The 20,828-nt window shown below is 36.2% G+C and overlaps 1 protein-coding gene across 1 annotated transcript; it reads right to left on the bottom strand.

Annotated features, from left to right (window-relative positions):
* Positions 1–1,182: 1,182 nt before the first annotated feature.
* Positions 1,183–19,144, bottom strand: zc2hc1a (zinc finger, C2HC-type containing 1A). The gene is made up of 10 exons (XM_041814157.1): positions 19,062–19,144; positions 15,764–15,837; positions 12,631–12,747; positions 12,167–12,193; positions 8,760–8,901; positions 8,292–8,434; positions 5,555–5,660; positions 5,363–5,438; positions 4,327–4,431; positions 1,183–1,403 (listed from the first exon to the last, which is right to left on the bottom strand). Exons 1-10 carry the CDS (start codon positions 19,078–19,080, stop codon positions 1,268–1,270), a joined length of 945 nt encoding a protein of 314 aa, XP_041670091.1. The 5' UTR covers positions 19,081–19,144; the 3' UTR covers positions 1,183–1,267.
* Positions 19,145–20,828: the final 1,684 nt, after the last annotated feature.

Here is a 20,828-nt window from a genome sequence, read left to right as displayed (position 1 = left end):
GCCTGTAAAGTGACCTTAAAGTGAGCTAAGACATTTAACAGCTTGTTCATTCTTGGACTGGTCCCTTCGTTTCTAAATTCCACCACATTTTGTATTTTTTCAGTAGTCAATCATATTGCACATTAAGAGGAACAAGTTCAGCGGAAAAGAGGAGAAGAGCAGGAAAAGGGATGCATTTAAGATCAAGCTGACTGGGAATGAAATACAAGTGCACTCACAACCACCTCTAAGGAGTAATCTAACAATTTTTCTTTACTTCTTTGTATATTTTACTACCCCAAAGTTTTCCTTTTTCTACTCTAGTTCATCTCTTCTATGATGTCTTTTACGACACTTGCCAACATAATACGCCACAACTGAATGCACCAAAAATGTAATAGAAATCTGATGGATTTGGAAATCCAGTGGATTTGGTTCAATTGGAAGTCATTAAGAAAGTTGCAGTGAGGAACTAGAATTCAGTGCATGGATTACTGACCAACTGGTTCTAACTGTAGTCCTTGGATTAAACACAGCACCAAGCGTGCTGGAAAAGACAGTAAAGTATGTAAAGTAGTAATTTTCACCTTCCCAAAAACATCAAATTCCTGCAAATGTACTGGCTATTACATGAGTGGTTTATTATGTTGGCAGGTTTACAGACACGCCTTAGCTTCATACTGCTTACCCCTACTCTGCTCTTTAGGTCATCAATCTTGTAAATATTGTCCAGAGACAATAAAGTCAAGTTTATTAAACTAAACACTCAAGTTTAAACCTTGGAGATGTTTGTATAAGCTATGAAGCAAAGTTGGGGGCTAATTCAAAGCTAATGAACTGTTCTAGTCATATTTATAGCTGATATTATGAACCTGAACACCGCTAAATGTTAAATTATCCCCGATCAGCTCATGGCTGTACTCAGTTAGTCAAATGTTTAAATTCCTTACTGTGATATGCAAAACATAGTGCAGATTAGGACTGTTATATCCGACTTAAAAATGTCTACATTTAATGTATTATTATTTTGTACACAGTGAAGGTACAAGACTAAAGGTTTTATAAGTGGAATGGACCAACAAACTCCACGAGGAATAACCAGCAATTATACCAAAAATTCACAGGATCATAGCATCGTCTGCTGATTATATGAAATAACTGCTGTGAAATTAGACTCAAGCATGAAAATACACACCAACAGGCTCTTTTAAAGTATTTTAAGCTTTGGTGAAACTCATCCGAGTTTGGACACCGATGCATCCGTATGATTCACTTTTTCAGGGCTCCTTCAAATACACATCCTCCTGATCCCACATTCGCAGCAGAATTTGGCCGACTCAACAGGATACTTTGTCCCACAATCATGACAGAACTTGCTCTTCATCCCACCGTTTCCAATGTCGTCACTGCCGTCAACGTCGTTCCTAAGAAAGGTGAAAAAGTTGACCAGACAGCTAAGTCAGTAACTACAGAACTGGGGTATGGATGAAACAATATGAGAATTTCATATCTACGTTATTGAGACCAAAATTATCCTATTTTGGGCTGAAAAGGTTAAAAAGTTTTATCTTAAAAAAAGCATAAAATAAGCAGCACAGAGCATGATGCACTTGCACTAAATGAAGAAATATTAACAAGTTAAAAATAAACATACGAAAACCTTATCAAACTGTGACAGTGTCACTGAAAAAGCAAATTAAAATGAGTTTATGTGTCAACATATGGTATTGAAAGTTATCATGGAAAACAGGAGGTTTTCGTTGTTCATTTAAAAGAGTATATTCCCTGTATATTTAAGTGTATGGTATGCGGGTGCCTGCTGTCATTCTTGTATAGTGATTTATGGTTAAAATGATAAACGGAAAAATAAGACTAGATAATTTAAGGAGGATGTGTCGTGGGGAAGAGGCGGAGAAGCGGAGGACCGGGAAAAGGACAATGGAGCAGGCGGACCTAGGAAATTAGGGCCTGACAGTAAAATAGAAGTAACAAGCTGTACATGTTAATCAAGTTAAAAACGATAAGAAATTAAATAAGAAAGCAGCAGTTACGACTGGAGACGTTGAAGTGTATGCCGGCTGGGCTTTTACTCGGATGCTGGAGTGTGCGTCGGGAAGAAGGAAAAGGAGCATTCCTTGTTGGATTATGTTCTCTTGGATCTGGGTGAGATCATCTCTTTTTTGTTATTTCCTGGTATACCAGTGTAGCATATCTTGCCTTTTTTTTTTTTTTTTTTTTGCTCATGAGGATATATCATGTTTTCCTGGGTTTCCTGTGGATTATTGACTTTCGTTTGCAGGCGTCACAGACTTTAAAATGGCTTAAAATCTGCTTAAAAGAGCTTGGATGTAGACAATTTTGCAGTTTTCGTTAGATTGGGACTTTTAGTCTATTTTAAAGTTATAAAGACTGAGATAAATTCATTCCCCCCTGTGCTTACGTTCTGGGGGAGGGTTTAATTGAATATGGAATGCTTTGAATTTATTATGTTCTACAGAGAGATTTATTGATTGCATTTATTCAGAATTGTGGTTTATTGCCTTGTTAAATATTATTTACTTTTAAGGGATTTCTATTTACCTTTAAAGCATCTCCTTGTGTGTTTAACGCTAACTTGAGAGAGGTTAAGTGTTACAAAATGTACAAAAAGATACTTTGATATAAAACCTCAGACACTTTAATAAATAAAAACCTATGTATATTGAAATAAAGTAGTACTAAGCTTCAGTTAGGGTCCAAATCTTGACATTTTTAGCACAAAATATTGAAAGTGTGTTAAAAAAATATATGCGTATTAGCTGCCCTCTACAGGTTGAAATCATCTTCTGAAACTGAACTTTTTGAAAAATTCCTACTGGCTGACCTGCTAGAACCCCCATATAGATTTATTCATGACAATTCATGTTCAATAAAATGAAAATAAGTTCAGCTGCAATTTAACAGAAAGTAGTACGAAACTGAAAATGAAGGTGCAACAAGCTTAAGGCTAAGAAGGAGGAGGCTGGGGTGGTGGATGTTAAGTCTCTGCCAGCAACAGTGGTGCATCAGCATTGATGCAAGCAGGAATTAGTGAGAGGGATGCCATATTTAAATAGACCATCATGTTGAGAGAAAGAGCTGTGATTGGCTATGAGAGCTCCAAGAATGGAATCAGCTGGCCATCAGCCAATCACAGCTGGGGCTATGACTTCCATGTCTCTGTATGAACTATTACTATGCTTCATTTGTAGCAGCCAACTGCTGGAATTCAATTCAATCAGAGTCATTGCTGTGACACTCTAGGATTGTGGGTAATGTAGTAGCAACTAAAGTGTGTATTTCTTGAAACAACTAGCTTGTGTCTTCTAAATAGCCATATACGTACCTCCATTTCCCCATATAATCTGTCTTTTGATGAATTAAAAACCATTTGATTCACTAGAAGCCGCAGCAGAGGAAGTTTTGCATGTAAAGGCTGGATCAGCCAATCAGAGATGTATAGTAGCTGTAACACTTTAAGATTGTGGGTAATAAGAGTGCTGTTGACTGAGATCACAAATAAACCATGTTTCTTGAAAAAAGGTCAATAACATATGATATTGTGTCTTCTACATATCATATCATGGTTTCACACTCAGTGAATGATTGAATGATTATGGCGTTATGGCTAATAATCAGTTCCAAAAATAAGCATAGACTGAATGATTAAGTGGCTGATCAGAGACAGCTGAAAGGAGGGACTGAGCATGTCTTCCCTCCCCCAAAGTCCCTTCCATGATGGTTTTAAGGCATTTTTAAAAAGCTGAAACTCTGGGGTTTAGTTACTCTTTAATAAACAGGTCAAAAGTTTCTTTTTTTCAATAATTTGTGTTTTCAAAAGTATTCAAATGTATCAGAAAGCACCAAAGAAGGCTCCTCTCTGAGAGAAAGGGTTAACACAGACTGCACTGCTGTAAATGTGGTTAACAGTAATGTAAACATGCTTATACTCAAAAAATAATCAAAGTTGTGTAAAGTTAGCTGGAAGATGAAAATCAGATAAAGACAAGTTCTAATAAAAAATGCAATCAAAAATTTTTTTAAGACACTTCAGAAGTAAAAAAGGCATTTTCAGACTTTTCAAGGCCTTGAATTTCAAAACTCCAACCTAAGTCTTTTCAAGGATCCACAGGAACCCCCTCATTTAGTTACACCACTCAGTATGAATAGCATACTCATTCAAGCTGAGTATGCAATTCACCACCAAGCCACAAGAGGGCAGGATAGCCTTGCAAGAACATTCAGTATGGTGGCTGTACAGTGCTGTTGATACTTTTTGATTAATTCCTACAACACCTCTTTTTTCAACAAAAGTGTCACAGGACTCACCTAGATATGTAGCTCTCTACTTTCTTCTTGTTCAGTGCCGTTCCGGACTGCGTGTTCCTTACAGAGCCATAACCAGAGCTCACAACTCGGGTCTTACTTCCCACGCTGAGGGGGAAAGAAACATGAGAAAGAAATGACAAAGTTGAATTTTGAAAACAACCGGAAACATCTGAGCTTTCTTTGGCACTCTAAATTTGCTGGTGTATCATGGTATTCTTTGATAAAGTAAACTATACACTGCTTAACAAATTTATTAGACTACCCTAACCCTAACCAAAGTAAGGTTTATGCCACAGCTGCCCTAAATTAACACCATTGGTAATTACCAAAATCATTTTTTATGTTTCTGCAATGGTTAATACACCAATATGTAGAAGCTCTTTAACCCAAATGATATTTTTAATGCTAAAATATAATTATTACTGTTATCCATGAATTTTCAAATTTACTGATTTACAACAAAACTGAAAAAACAGTAAAGCACATTCATATTTCTGGATTAATATGTCAAATTATAGTTATTTATTTGCATTCCTGAACAGAAACAATAGTTTTAGTGGTTGAATGTTATGCTTGATTCATTTCTGACTTCTTAGTGAAGCCCAGTGAGCCGGCTCAAATTTGGGTGAATTCAGTTTGAAATTCCTCATTCCTGTTCAAAATGGTAAAATGTCGAGAGCTGACTGAAAATGAAAGAGTCCGCATTAAAGCACTTCATGATGCTGGATGGTCTTTGAGACAAATATGACAGGTGGTCTAATAAATTTGTTAAGCACTGTATATTGTAAATAGGTTTATTTTATCATAGTTATGAGAGTTACCAATGAATACAACAAAATAAAAAGTTTACATTTAATGGCTCTGTGATGCTATTTTAAGTAGATGTGTTGTCAGTTTAACTGGTTATGTTTGACATTTAATCACTATTAAGTTAAGTTAACATTAAAATGGCATAGCAAAAAAAAATAAAAGTACCCTTTGCGCTATGTTTGACTTGTCTGGTAGTGCAATTTTTTTTATTTGAGTGTATACTGACCCTGATGGAGGAGTCGTGTAGCCGGAAGGACTGCTCCTCACTATACCTGCAGAAGAGGTCTTATTTGATGGGATTCCTAAAGCAAAAGAGAAAAAAAATCTATGAATGAAAACATTAACCATGAATATACAGCAAAGCCAGCTTTAAATTAAAAACCTAGTGATGCAACATCAACACAGCTGTGTTTATTACCAGTGGGCTGCCCAAGGCCTGATCTCTGGGGTAAACGAGAGGAGGCTGGGGGGATGGATGACACAGCAGGAGAGTTGACCTTCTTCACAGAAGCAGGAGGCTTGTACTGAACAAAGAGAGTCCAAATTTGTGTTAGAAAATACTAGCTTTGATTGTTGTGGGATGTAAAGCTTTAAAAAGTTGTTGAACTAAGAGGCAATGGAAAGGAAAATATAGCAAACTATAAGTCAAGATTCTCCAATTGATTGGGAACTGATCATTATCAGCCAGTTTTCATCAATAGTTCTCTATCAGTAGAGTCTATTCACCAAAAATACTGAAACTAGTGATAAAATATCCAGAGGTATTTAAACACAGCCACTAATTGCTTTAATACCATCATGAAGACAGTGTTGTGTAATGTGTGCATGTTTATGATAAATTCCTTAAGAGTGTGTTTCTGTTTATAACAGCAGCACCACTGCTTGTGTGTGAAGATACTGTTAAATGATTACAGAACTCCTATTAATGATGTCACCCTAATTTGTCAAAAAACAAACCTACAATCGAAAGCACTCACTATTTAGACACCAAGTCAAACTGTCAGAAGTGCACTGCTTAAAAAAAAATAAAACAAAACAAAACAAAAAAACTTAAATCCTTCTTTCTGGGGGTCAATCAGTGATGAAAAATGTTCTGAAGTTTATTAATAACCATATACGCTGCAGCAGCAGCATGTATAAATGCACTATAAAAACCAGTAACGTTTTTTTTAAGTTCAAATGTATATTAAACATTTTATAGGATATTTTGATGAAGTTAACTGAAACTTAATGGTTATTTTGGGAGCTAAAGGTGCCTTAAACTTTTGTATGAGCTTCCTGCAAAGTGACAGAGCTCAACATTGTTGTGCAGTGCATAAACATGTATTTATGGCCAATCTTTTTCTGTTTAAAAACACACAGAACTTCAGTTCTATTCCTGGATCTTGTGTAAAAATAGTTTAGATTATTTTTTTCTCATATTACCTTTCAGAGGGATCAAGGGAAGCGGTATGAAAAGAGAGTGCATATGCACCGTTGTGCCAAAAAGGGGTAAAGAAGGAGACAAAACTTTACTTGATCTTCTGCCCAAATGCAACTCAGTTTACCTGTGAAGTGTGAAACTAATTAAAATCACTTCCAGCACCCCTGTAATAATTTTTTTTTCCAGCTCTCTGTTGGTGTTTTAAGACTTGAATCATTTTGTAAAAGGATTAAAGGTCACATATGCAAAACACACTTTTTCAGAAGTTTTTTCAGTCATGCAAAAATCCAATACTGGAGTGTTTTTTCAGAAACAAACTTCCCGAGCACGTTTTGGGGACCTCTGAGACCAATATAACTTGCTTAAAAGGGTAAAATATGTGACCTTTCAATGAAAGACCTCTGTAGGCAAACACTAGAGATTAATACTCTGGTGCGCGCATCTGAGAAAAGTACAGTGTGTACACTGTAGTTAAATTCCAAACAAATTGAACTGTCAGCCGGTAAGCATAAAGCACATCTGCAATATGAATCAAAACAATCTAAAATTTTAGCACCATCAGTTATCAGCACAAGAACAAGTCTGTCAACTCGTCTGTTGCTGCTGTGATCCATCAGCTTCCTCCTCTCAAAGCAGCCGTGATTAAAATCCCCCAAATTTTGTAAAACATCATGTTAATTAAATACTAATGCAACTTCAATATCTTTGTTGAAATTTGTGTGGAATGCTACATTATAAAACTATTTAGCCAACTAAACAAGCAGCATATTGCTACAATAAGATGTGTTTAAGGTCTTGTCAGAAAAGGTAAATAAAATTTCATCATGATGTATTCAAATATAACCACAAGAACTACCAGACCATATAGGTTTTGGTAAGAAATGTGAACAAAATAAATAGTTTCCTTGTAATACAACATAACTGCATCAGCTGTATAGAGCAACCGAGTTAATTTTCTCAGATACACTGCCATTTATTAATTGAACTATTTGCACTGTTTAGCCTATTGAATAGGATAAAAAGTTTCAGTCTATTCAGAATTGTGTCAGGCAATTCACATTAAGTTAAAAAATAATGAATGAATCCTTCCTTCTTCACTACATGCAAGATACATAATGCCCATATGATACTTTCCAATATGTGAATGTGATCCATTTCTCTGGGCAGGTTTAAAGTTTCAAACATGTAAAAAAAACTGACAACACAAAGCCGGAAAAATAAACATCTAAGAAGCTTAAATCAAATCAAAGTCAATAAACTGACACCTCCAAGGCACTTTGGAAAATCAAAGGCACATAATGATCAGTCGTCAAGGTTTCTCATCAAGAATGGCTCTGTATCAAAATGTTTTGGACCCAGCTGATTTTATTGGCTGCCAAATTAACTCCCCAGTTTTGTGCCATCTCTGTTGCTAAGTGACAATGGCAATTCTAGGCCTGCTACAAAGCGGGTGTCACCACCGCAGTAAGAACAGGGAAGGAATAATCATGGATTTTTAAACAACATTTCTCATTTGTAGAGACCTGGCAACAACAAAGAATTAGGAATTGACTGGCCAAGTATTTTTGAGAAAGTGGCTGTGTAACTACGAACAAATATGCTTAAATCAATATGGATGGTGTTGAACAAGATTTTTTTTTCCTTTATAAGTCAAAAGCTTTAAGTAATAACTTGAGTGCATACACTCAATTTTATCTTAATCACTCTACCAAAGAAGTGGGGGGGGGGTTACCTGTGTGCGTGCAGGAGTCTTCTTAGAATCCCCTAATTTGCCTTTGTTTGTCATACGGGCAGCCTGCTCCTGGCAGAACTTGATGTGTCTATCAGCTGCATTCTCATTGAACCTCCGCTGACAGTAAGGGCACTGGACATAGTCTAAAGACAAAACATACAGTAAAGAAGAAACATTCCTGTAAATGCATCTATCATAATAAAAGACAGAGACATAACTACTGTTAATAGAGACATCTTCAGGTGCAGCTACGTGAGATATGAATGACACAGCATGTACGTATAAGATCGGTGAGTTAAATTTTAATCGTTACCAAATTTTGACAAAAATATTGAGCTCTAATAGTCCACATTTATAATTTTTCACTAAGGTTTTCCCTTTTCCAAGCAGTTACCATACTACAGTTGTAGTTTTTCTTATTACTTTCCATACATGGCTTATTCCACTATCCTCAAAGCAAAGTGTTACCTGGGTCATAAGTAGGAGGAGGAGGTGGGGGTAATGGCCCACCGTCTTTAATGGCCTGTTTTATGTTCTTGGCCGCCCTGATAGTAGATATGAAATCCTCATGTTTCTTGCGCCAGTTGGAGGGCTTCTTAGGAGGTTCTGCCTGTTAGAGGGCAACAGAGAGGAAATACTCTGTTAGGACTATTGTAAAGGAACCAGATTTCACTGCTCCTTAATTAGCTGTCATTTCTTTAACTAAATTTTTTTCTTGTAAATGACAGCTGGAGTTGACAAAAATCCAACCTCCACTGTAGCAAAGTGTCACAATCAAACAGGGATGAGCAACTATTTTACAGTATTCAAACAGACATCAAAATATAAAAAATTAAAGATTTAATATGACTGTTATCCCAGTTTAAAACCATATCCTTCATTTACTTATACTGCCTACAGAGGAGAGGGGCAGAGTGAGATGGAGCTCAATTACAATCGGAGAGACAAACCAAAACCAACAGCACTGAGAACGGCTGTTCAGAGAGGGTTTATACAGGGTCAACAACTTCTTTTGGTGCTTGATCCATATTATATTTTGACTAGGGTTGCACCAATCGATCGGCCAAAATTGGTATCGGCGCCGATTTCCTTAATTTTAGGAGATCGGCGATTGGCCAATCCTTGTAAATAAGATCGGTGGAAAAGATCAATTCATATGCCTCCACCTACTAAAATGTGAAAAATGAAAGACTAAAGGAACTGATATAATTTTGTAGTTTGGACAGCAATGCTTTAAACTTTTCATTTATATTTGAGAGAACTACCTCATGTGCAGTTAAAACAACAAGTTTGTATTGTTTCACGGGTATTGTTCAATGTTATTCAATAAAATAAGATTGGAACATTGAAGGTTTATGCTGTAAGTTATAAAAAAAATCGGTATCGGCCAAAATTGGAATCAGCAGGTCAGGCTTTTTAAAGATCGGTGATCGGCCAGAAAATTGCAATCAGTGCACCCCCAATTTTGACCAGTGCACATCACAGATGGTTCTTTCAGACCACAAGGGACTGTGTTCAAAGGTGGAAAAGGGGTATTATGTGTGGCATTTAGCTTAGTATTGTCAAGTGTTATTTCAAAACTAGTTCGCTAATAGCGATTTCTATTCAGAGTTAGCATCAGGTAAGGCAGAGGAATTAATCAAAATTTAGATTTGAATTGCAATATGGCCTGTTGCAATTTTTAAATTGCAAAAGGTGCAATATTTTTTCAAGCTGAAATGTGTGTCATAGTAAGAGTTTAATAGTTTTTTTTGCAGCAGAGATGTTATGCTCGACACATTATGCAAACATTCCCGTGTTATGTTTCCTTAGGGATGCATGATATTATCTGTATGATACTGTATCAGCAGATATTAGATTTAACGGGAATTATCAGAATTTGCATAAATTAAAATTGTTGCCGATATTTACAACTATTATTTTAGCTATAACAGAATCAGCTGTAAATTTGAATAAGTTACAGGAGTTTTAGGCCAGACCAACAGTCCTACTTCAGCTTAAGTCTTTTTCTTTATTCATCATTATTCTTACACTTAAAAAATGTGTTTTAAGGACTGAAATTTGTTAATCTATTAATCCTCAAATTTTAATTGTGTGTTTTAAGGACTGGAGTTTTAGGTCAGAACTACTTTTCTACACCTGTATCAATCTTGGTATCATCTAAAATTATTTTGTAAATGTTGGCATATTGGATATTGTCAAAAATCCAATATCCTAGTTTTTCTTAATCAAAATGAGAATGACATTTTAAAAAATGACCATTCCCTTCAATATAACAATTCACTTTGCATTTTCCATGAGTCAAAATATTAGATATCTAAATCGTCCAGCCCTAGCATTAAGCTATCTATCTCTTAGAATCTGCTCATTTTCTTTGACATTTAAAGATACATTTTTCTTCAAATGCATCTCTCTTTATATCCTGAAGTAATCAGAATTACAATGCATCTTTGTGAAAAGATGCTCAAAGGCAGTTGTAAACTGAAATGTTTCTTTAAATCAAAGCTTATATTTTTTCTCACTTAAAGGCCTAAAAATGAAAAAACAAAAGGCAGAAGCTTTATTTTCTTAAAAAGAGCTTTCAACAACATGCTTTTTGTTTTTACAAAGCAAATCCATGTCTATATTAAAATATCATCCCTCTTCATTCCCAGTGGCAGTCTTTGTTTAATCTCAAGCTATCAAGCTGATGAATTCTGACAGAAGTAGTTCACTGGGTGTCCTCTGAGCCTTTTCTGCAGAAAACATGCTAGCCCTATTGACTACTGATTTCGTCTTATACACCAAGTCTTCTAGTTCATTAAGCATGTTTTTGTGACAAACTCATATCTGGGTCTGAGAAGTGAGGAGAGTTTCCTTTATGTCCTTTAAAAAACAATAAAATCTAGACTTTTAAAGATCATCATTTAAACACATTTCTAAATAGTTTTGATTTCTAACTATTTCAACAAAATTTGAATTTGCAAGTTAACAATGATGTTCTATGGGTAGAATCAGAAACACTGGTCCATGCTATCAAAGTGTTAGCAAGAGGACAGAACAAGCAGCAGCAAATAGTTAAAGCCAAGAAGGAAGATAGACTACTTTTGTCTTTTATTTTGCATCTTAAAAACTGCAGAGCAAAACACTAAACTGGACACAGACCTTAGGTCTTCATGACAACATGTATGAAAGTGGTGCAATTAAAAGTGTCTGTAATTTTAAGGTTAGTTGCCTTAGAGTATCCACAGTTTCCACATGGTCTATCTTTGCAGCATTCCTTCAGGGACATACACTCTGAAGCAAATTGTGCCCTTACCAGTAGTCTTAGCTGAGCATAGTAGATCAACCCAAACAGTACAGGCACAGCAAGCATCTGGTCAATTTCAAAATGAAACCTTTTTTTTATCCAATCAGTAAATCATCAACACACCAAAACAGGAAGGAAATGAATAGCAACAGGGCTGTGCACCATTGGTCGGAGCAAAAATCTATCATGGAAAGAATACTGTGGACACAGATCATGCTGAAACTGTGGTTTAGTGTTAGAGGTAAAGACAATGTTTACAAATTGCTTTTGATCAAACTGAAGATAAAAAGTAAAAATACAAACAATTTACATTTGAATAATACCAGTTGAGCATAATGGGAAGTAAAGAAAAATATTGACATAATTGTTTGAAACACATCCATCTGGCATGTCAGGTTAATCACCACCTGTATAAAAACCTCCCCAAACTATCCCTGTCAGTGAATAAGTCTACAGAAATCAGGATTAATAAAGCCAGAAATAGTGAATGAATGCTTCTCAGGCTTCAGCTGACCAACTGTGCCTCTAGATGTTAGAACAGAACAACAGAAAGGCAGAACAAATTAAGAAATTCAAATCAACTTACTTTCCCAGTAGTAGATGAACTTTGAGACTGAAATACAATTAAAAGGTATTTTATATTTAAAAATAACCAACTTAAACAAAATACTGACTGCCCTTAAGGGAACAGGAACAACTAAACACATGAGCAAATATTGAATTTCTCAAAGCTGATTCCCTTTTATCTTTAACAGCCTGAACTAAATGTCATTTTAGCTTTTTGTTTCCAGATAAACAAGGCTATAAATATGACTTTCTCTTGACTATTTGGTCAAAAAGCTCTGGCCTTTTGAATAGTGATATGAGATATTTCTATCTAATCACAGCTTAAATCACCTCTTGTTTGATTTTATTTCATATTATTTAGTTGTGCCTCTTTAGTACAAAAGTAGACCAACTTAAACTATTTGATTAAGAGAATGTTTTGACAATGAGTGAAATTAATCTTAAAATCATGAGCAGTTTGTCCTTCTGAAGCTATATTCTTACCCTTGGTTTGATGGGTTTGAGTGTAGGGATGTCTGTGCCCTCCGCTCTTTGTCTACTGGAGTCAAACACTTTCCTCCTTTTGTTTGCTGTCTTTTGACAGATTTTAATGTGCTTCTCCTGTGGAAAGAGAGAAATATGAGAAATATGCTACAACATAAATATTTCAAAAATATTTTAAGAAATTGTGTTTAAAAGCAAGATAAGTATACATCTTTAAAATGATCACAGCCCGCTTTAATAGGTACACCTAGATAGAAGCCAGTTGGATCCTTTTTACAAAGGGTGCTGGAGACATTCCTGAGAGATTTTGGTCAATATTGGCATGATAACCTCTTGCATTTGCTGCAGATTTATCAGCTGCACTGTACATCCAAGATGTGGCTCTTCTGTCCCACCACATCCCAAAGGAGCTCTATAAGATTGAGCTCTGTTGACTGTGGAGGTCAATGGAGTACAGTGAGCTCACTGACACAATTAAAAAAGCAGTTTTAGATTATTTGTGGTGCATTAGCCTGCTATAAAAGGGTACACCTTTTTATTGTTTATTACAAGGCAGGATGGATCCATGCATGTTGTTTATGCCAGATCCTGAACCACCACTGGACGTCACAGCAGAAATGAGGACTTATCATACCAGGCAAAATTTTTCCAGTCCTTAATCTGCATAGCAATCTGCATTTTGTCTTTTTTCTCACCATTTTCTGTAAAGCCTAGAGATGGGTGTGGGTAAAAACCCCAGTAGATCAGCAGTTTATGAAATACTCAGCCCATCTAACACCAACAACCTCGAAATGTTGACAGTTTCTTAAATCTCCTTTCTTTCCTATCTTGAGGCTCAGTTTAAACTTAATTTAACAAATACCTTAATGCATTGGTTGCTGCCATGTGATTGGCTGATTAGTTTTTTGTGTTAACTAACAGTTAACTGTTAACAGTTAAACACATGCACCTAAGAAAGTGATCTGTGGGTGTATGGTTGTGTCTAAAATCACACACACTTTCCCTACTCTCTGTTCCCTACAGAGCTGTCCATAGTTGACTGTATTTTTCACTCATCAGCACAACAGAAAAATATAAAAATTACAGTAATTTTGTTCTCATAACCAACTGTTACGGCATAGGGAAAGGCTTTATCCTTGTTTTTGCTCTTCCTCTTGGCTGGCTGTGTTATGTGTTGCAGGTAATTGGGGTGGAGCCTCTATCACACTCAGCAGTGCAGCACACCTGAGCAGGCTGGGCTCAGGAGGCTATAAAGCAGCCCTGTTCACTGAGCTCTGTCTCTTTTTCCCTGGCCTGCAGACTCAGACCGCTTCTTTGTTTGTAGTTTTGCTTTGCTGACTCACATAAATACACTCACACACAGCCAACACTGCATGCACACTGACCACCATAGTTTAATAATTTTGTGATATATATTTTCTAATTTCATTATATATTGTTAAAACTTTGCAACTATGTGTGGTCTCCCTCTTTGTCACACACTATTGAGCCAGGTTACAACTAATACTAAACACAATGTATTTCCACAGATAAGCAAATAAAATGATTTATACATAAAAGGCCCAAAGCAAAATAATTGTGCACGTTTTATGTCACATTGTTTGTGCATAGAGATGATGGTCTCAGTAAAAATGCCTCAAAACTGTACTGCATTTATGTGTTCTGTCTTTGCCCTGCCATGCTCCATTTGTCCATCTGTCATGTATGAGTGCAGTCAGACATCATTTTCAGCCCATTCAATCTTTTCATCACAATGCATGAGGGTAAAAATTGCTGGTATTGTGACCATCAGTTGGCTACTACTTTTCAAAATGCATTGTGAGATACAATGAGTACACTACATAGGGTATAACAAATATATATATATACAGTCATGGACGAAACTATTGGCACCCCTGGAATTTTTCCAGAAAATATAATTGTCAATTTTGTCTTTTTCTTCAGCTTTTTTGTGTTGTTCCAATGCACACAAAGGAAATGAACATATGTATACCAAAAACATTTGTAATTGCAACAATTTCTGGGAGAAATGGTGTATTTTCTGGAAAAATTCCAGGGGTGCCAATACTTTCATCCATGTCTGTATATATATATATATATACATATATATATATATATAATCTACAGGGTATAACAGTGCTCACTGTGAATTTTGACAGCACTACAGAAGGGCATATTCAGTAGTAGTATACACTCTAATGAATGAGGTGTGATTTTGGACATGGCTTTTCTTTTACACTAAGTAAAAAAGTTGTTTTGTAACATTGATGGCAATAGACATAGTAGTAACCTGCTGATGTAGAACCAAGTAGATATACACAAATGCTCTCGAGCTACATTAATGCACTATAATACATGAATGTAGCTCTGTCAGATGAGAAGGTTGAGTGCACATCGAAAGGCACAAATGCATGTGTTTGTATTACGTGGAAAGGTAATGCTGCATGGTATTGCACAATGTTTCAGCCACTATATCAAGGTCATATTGTTATGACACTGAATTCAGCGAATCTATGCAAAGAGAAGAAATTACCACCATTGTCTTATGTATTTAACTTAAGCTACATACAGTAGTAAGTCCACTAAGTGGATGTTGATGAGTATCAACTTTTTGCAATGTTATGCTTCTCCTTTAATAGAGCTAAGTTTGCAAAGCCAGCATTTTTTCCTTTTTGATTCTTTCGCAACAAATTCCTAAGCACAGAAACCATTATCTACAGTCTAGTTTTCTTCAAATTTTACGATTTATCACTACAGCATCTCCTTAGCCAGGATTTCAAATCTTAAAATATATACATATATTTTTTCCTTTTTGCTTTTACAAAGAGCCTTACTTAGCAGCTAAAACCCTCCAAATCAAAAAGTTCTTTGAGGGGAACTACTTTCTTTTGAAATAGCTCCACTGACACATCCAAACAGCTGATATTCTGTCAGCTGATAATGCTGTCACCCAAGCATGCTCAGCAGCTTTTATCATTAAAACCAACCGTTGAAACTAATGTTAAACAAACTCTACTGCTTAATCTTAAATATGTGGCTGCTTCAGAAGACAGTACTTTTCCTCTTAACACTAAGTGTCATAATACACTCTAAGTAAGAGGGAACTAAAATGACATGGATTGATTATATTTACCAGAACTTTAGGGAAGAATGATCTTTGACAAATACTGCATTGAACCAGATCCTCCACTGGGGGAGCCACATCATCTGAGGGAAAGAGAGTTTAAATTGTGAGGTGTTATTTTTTAATCATGAAAAAGATACTGACAGTGGCAGGCAAAATAAGCACAGTAAACAAACATTGTTTTTATAATGGACTGTTATCAAATAAATACTGTACAAAGATACCAGGTTTTTCAACTTAGAAAAAAAAGCCACAGACATACATGCTCAGATTTACTAGTCATTAATTAGGGATGCACAATATAATTGGCATAATATGGGAATCACTAAAGTAGGTATTTCTGGCACAACTTCACCAACTTCCAAGGTACATGGAGGATGAATAAAGTCTTGAAGAAAACAGAAGCTCCAGCACTTGTTTAGAGAACAACTTCATTAGACTGGCGCATTTTGACTGAAAGGCTGATTATCATTTCGGCAGCTATGAACATTTCCGGCAATATTTACAGCCAACATATCAGCCGTGTGTCTGATGAACAACTACGACTGTCTGTCACCAGCAGCCTGTTTCAGAAAGGAGGTTCAACAAACTCTGAGTCTAACCCTGAGCTCTGAGTTGATCTACCCTCAGATAAGAAACTCTGAGCTGTTTGTTTCAAAACAGTGGTTGGAGTTCATTTAATAAACCCTAAGCGTGTTCCCTTAGAGTTCAGCATGTGGACCCTAACTGCAAAAAGTCATCTAGAGCCCTGATTCTTTACCCCTTTCAAACTGGAAAGACAAATGGCGACTGTTATCCAGTTTGTTTTAAATAACACCGCAGAAGCAGCAGAGTATAACTGAGTATTAGGGTAGCATGAAAGAACATAAACAAGATTTAAGTTGTAGATTCACAGGAATAAAGTTATAAATTCACAAGATTAAAGTTGTAAATTCAAAAGATCCAAGATATAAATTACAAGAATTAAGTTGTAATTTTAGTCTTTGCTTAGATGTGTTATTTTTACAGCTGATTAAAGCCTACTTATATTTAGGATGCGATAACTTTGGTTCAAACGATCTGCATTCAGTTAGAACATGGTCCCAAAAACAATCATAATGGTTCCTTTATTTTAAAATAACAATAACTTAAGCACACGAACTATGGACATTGAGAATAAACCTTCTAATCAGAAGAATTTACAAATTGCCCATGAAAAAATGGCCAGGTTCAGCCTAATCTTCTATCTCATAAATTACAATCTTAATCTAGGACTTAAATTTAACACATTTAGAATTTTTGTCTCCAAAGATTATGACTTTAATCTCAAAGCCTCAGATTTTCTTCTTAAAATAGCTCCTTCTCTGTTGTAGGATTGAAGAAAATAGCAGCTTAATTCAATGTGTAAGTCTGAATGTAGATTCATTTATAGACTATTTAATCACATTAATATCCTATTAAAGGATTGTGGAATGGTTGACCTATTGAACTTTAAGGTGTCATCCAGTGGGAGAAAGTGCACATGAATACAAGAACATGGCCTGGTTGTAATGATCAGGCTGATGGTGATACCTTACATTCATAGTATGTGATGTAGGCTATTAAACACAGTGTATCACAGACCCATTTAAAATGGTAACTGATTCAGAGTTTTCAGTTTCCTCTCTCTCTGAACATGTTTGAGTTACCTTCCTTACTGAAACTGAAAAGCCAGAATTTCACTTATATCAAGGTTAACAGAGTCAAGATTTGAAATAAATCTGTTTTTAAAATGGACCTCTGGCTGTTAGAGAGCTGACTGTCTCTCACAAGACATATACAGTGCAGTGAAAAAGTATTTACCCCTTTCTGATTCCTGATTTTTTTGCATATTTATCACACTTGAATGTTTTGGATCATCAAACCAATTTTAATCTCACAAAGACTAGCCACGTAAATACAAAATGCAGTTTATAAATGATGATTTTATTTATTTAGGGGGATAAAATCCAAACTTTATCTGGCCCTATGTGGGAAAGTAATTGCCCCCCATTGTTAAATCATGTGCATAAGTTTTAGGCATCTAGGGCGTTTTGGATTCATCACGGGGTCCAATGTGCCACACAACGCAGGGTTGGAGGGGCGACCACAGTCATGCTTGAAAGATGGCAACACACATCTATTGGCAAACATTTCTTTTGTCTGGGGCTTTTCGTCCTACTACCCACCTATGCTGTGCTGACTCGTCACAACAGATGATTTTCCCATGCCCCTGCTAACATGCAAGGGCATCCAGAGTACTACCAGGGTTGTGGCAACCCTCTCTCCTGCCCAGCAGGGCCCAAAGTAGGCTTGCTCACCATTACATGCTTTCTTCAGCCTCATTTTTATATCCAAACATGCCGAAAAGTTCTGCACAGTAATGTACATCTATATTAAGGTACATTAATTAGTTGTGAACTTACATTTTAGACAATAAAAATGTCTATAATGACGTATATTTTAATGAGGGTATATTTGATTGATATAAGTGTACAATTACATATATTTTCTGAGATTAAGATAACTGATAATTACAGCTACAGAACCGAATGTTAGGGAAATACCATTTGTTTTTTGTTTTGATTTTTTAAATACCTTTTGTTAATATTCATACATTGAACATTCTGCCCTCGTTCACACACATACTTAAAGTAAAAATGCTAAATTAAATTCGTAACAAATTCAAAACATTGTGAACCACCAGCCACCGACTGACAAACGTCCACATTTACCAGCCATAAATCAATACTCTACCCACATTTGCTTCTTAATTCACATCCTGGTATATGGCAAATGCGTGTTAATTTGCTTTCCTTACTTCTATGTTCAGCAATGCTGATAAAAAACAACGCCCAAACCACAATATCGCATTCATTTTACATGGATCGGAGGGGGACAAATAAAAAAGCCGGATAACTCCACTGATATAACAAAGCTATTAAAACACTCATCTCATTACTAGCACGGCTACAGTAAGATACTGCCCAAAACAATTTATCTCTCACGTTTCATTCAAAAATAATGTTTATTTCACTTCTTAAGATAAATATATAGCATGCTAACGTAGACTAGCTCCAGTGGCTAACGCAGGGATCACACCCATTCAGCTAGCTTCATCTCTGGCCCAGCCGTTACCTAGCATTACTTGGGCTAAATCCCAAACAAAAAAAGGGAACGCTGACACTAACTGCCGGGATAAAGTAGTTATAAACACGCCTATTTGACAGAATATAAACGGGGAGGTTTCAAGCTCGACTTTTCCGGGACAGAACAAAAATAAACACCTGGATGGCTATATTTATCTCACCTTCGAATTCCTCCATCATTAGGTTGACGCTCCCTCTCTCGTCTGATGCTGTTGTGTCTTTGGTCTACAACAACCAACAGCCCGAAGTAAGGGCCGGCCGGACGAAACGAGAGGGTTCACCGCTGCTCACTGCCGCTTTCGTTCAAATTCCCAGCAGAAAAACAGAGGCAACTTCTTCAGGTTGAGAGACTCCTAAATTCATCATCACTGTCTCTCTGTGATTTTATAGTTTTGTTTTTCTTCCTTATATGTTGCTATGTACCTTAAATACATTAATATGGAACATCCATCAGCGGGTTTTCAAAGGGATTGAAAATGAATTATCTTGACACTACTGATCGTTGGCTACCAATAGCAACTAGGGTTGTCTGGGGCTGCCTACGTGCTAATATCCAGGGATTTCATTGGTTGTTACTGAATGGTTTAGCCGAATGCATTGTTTAGGTTGAGGCAGAGATAGGTAACTTACCAAGACAGCAGTAGTAATATATTTAAAAAATTAAAAAGCTTTCGTCAGAATTTATTATGCTACCAATTACATTTCTAAGCTCAAATGCAAATAGAAATGCCTACTTTAATGTGCCTAACACAGAATTGACGTAATTTATGGCACGTATCAATGCAACAAACAAATAATGTATCATTTTTGAATGTATTTCTTTAAATTTGAATTCCTTTTAATATTGGATCATATAAAGACTTTTAAAGAACATTTTCTAGTGCTTTCTATGTAGCTGCAATGAAATTAAAAAAGCAAAGGGCCAATGCAAATAATCAAAGTTTTTTTTATGGAAATATTTATATTTTTATATAATGAGTATATGGTGCTATATTGGTAACCCCCTTGTGTGGGGTGGAATTTTTCCTCTCCCTTTTCCAGCATTATTCCAAAAAACAGAGTGAAAGCAAGTCAGATAAAACCATCACATTTGATGCTCCTGATTTCAGATAGCAGAAAAGACTGAAAAATAGTCTTAGTTTGCTTCACTGTTTGTGGCCTATTGCAGTGTGAGCAGCTTCACATAGAAAATATTGGCTTTTGATTCCCATCTTCCTCTCAGTCTCAGAGCTCACTTGAAGAAGACTGTGATCATGGCACCCAGACAATGAAACTACTTTATTCCCTTGTTGATTTGATGGGGACAAACACTTGCCGAAAGCACTTGGATGTTCCCAGTTCGGCATATTGAGCACATGTGTCGTTTGAATGGACTAATTCACAGCCAGATGCTACTAGACCACAGAAAAAGTGCCACTGAATGGTTAGAGGCTCTCTGCACAACAGATCTCTGTTCTCAAACCACCCCCCTTCCCCTCTATCACACACACCAACCAGATATTTACAATAACCTCACTGTCTTTTCATCTGTCATCTGACCTTTTAGTTTTCATTAAAAGGCTTAGGGTTGAGGTCCCTCAAGGTTCATCCAAAATAAAACAATACAGATGCAATTTGAATGAAAATTTCAATTATTTAATTCATTTAGATAAATTTCAAACAATTTAAATACAATTGTTGACATGCTGAGATTGCAAGATGTGGGTGGATTTTGCCTTTGTAGCATCCATGTGGGGTGTGTGTGTATGTGGGGGTTAGGAGGCAGCTTAGGGCTGTACCTGACACAGATTAAACAAACTGAATATAAATCCTCAGGAAGACATTCTGGCATTGAAATTCATTTGAATTAAGAAAAGCCAGAAGGTGGTTTGCCAGAAGCCAGAGGGTTTGGACTGCAGAAGTATCTGCTGTTCCTCCTTGGAACAAAA

The sequence above is a fragment of the Cheilinus undulatus genome, linkage group 19, assembly GCF_018320785.1.
Source record: "Cheilinus undulatus linkage group 19, ASM1832078v1, whole genome shotgun sequence".
Classification (NCBI taxonomy): domain Eukaryota; kingdom Metazoa; phylum Chordata; class Actinopteri; order Labriformes; family Labridae; genus Cheilinus; species Cheilinus undulatus.
This window is presented reverse-complemented; position numbering and strand designations above follow the sequence as displayed.

What these genes read in the sequence shown, in the direction of transcription:
- zc2hc1a (XM_041814157.1), bottom strand. An exon ending in TCAAACCCATCAAACCAAGG is followed by an intron (nt 12,194 to 12,630) that starts GTAAGAATATAG and finishes ATTGTATTTCAG; the next exon opens with TCTCAAAGTTCATCTACTAC. An exon ending in TCCTCCTACTTATGACCCAG is followed by an intron (nt 8,435 to 8,759) that starts GTAACACTTTGC and finishes TTTTGTCTTTAG; the next exon opens with ACTATGTCCAGTGCCCTTAC.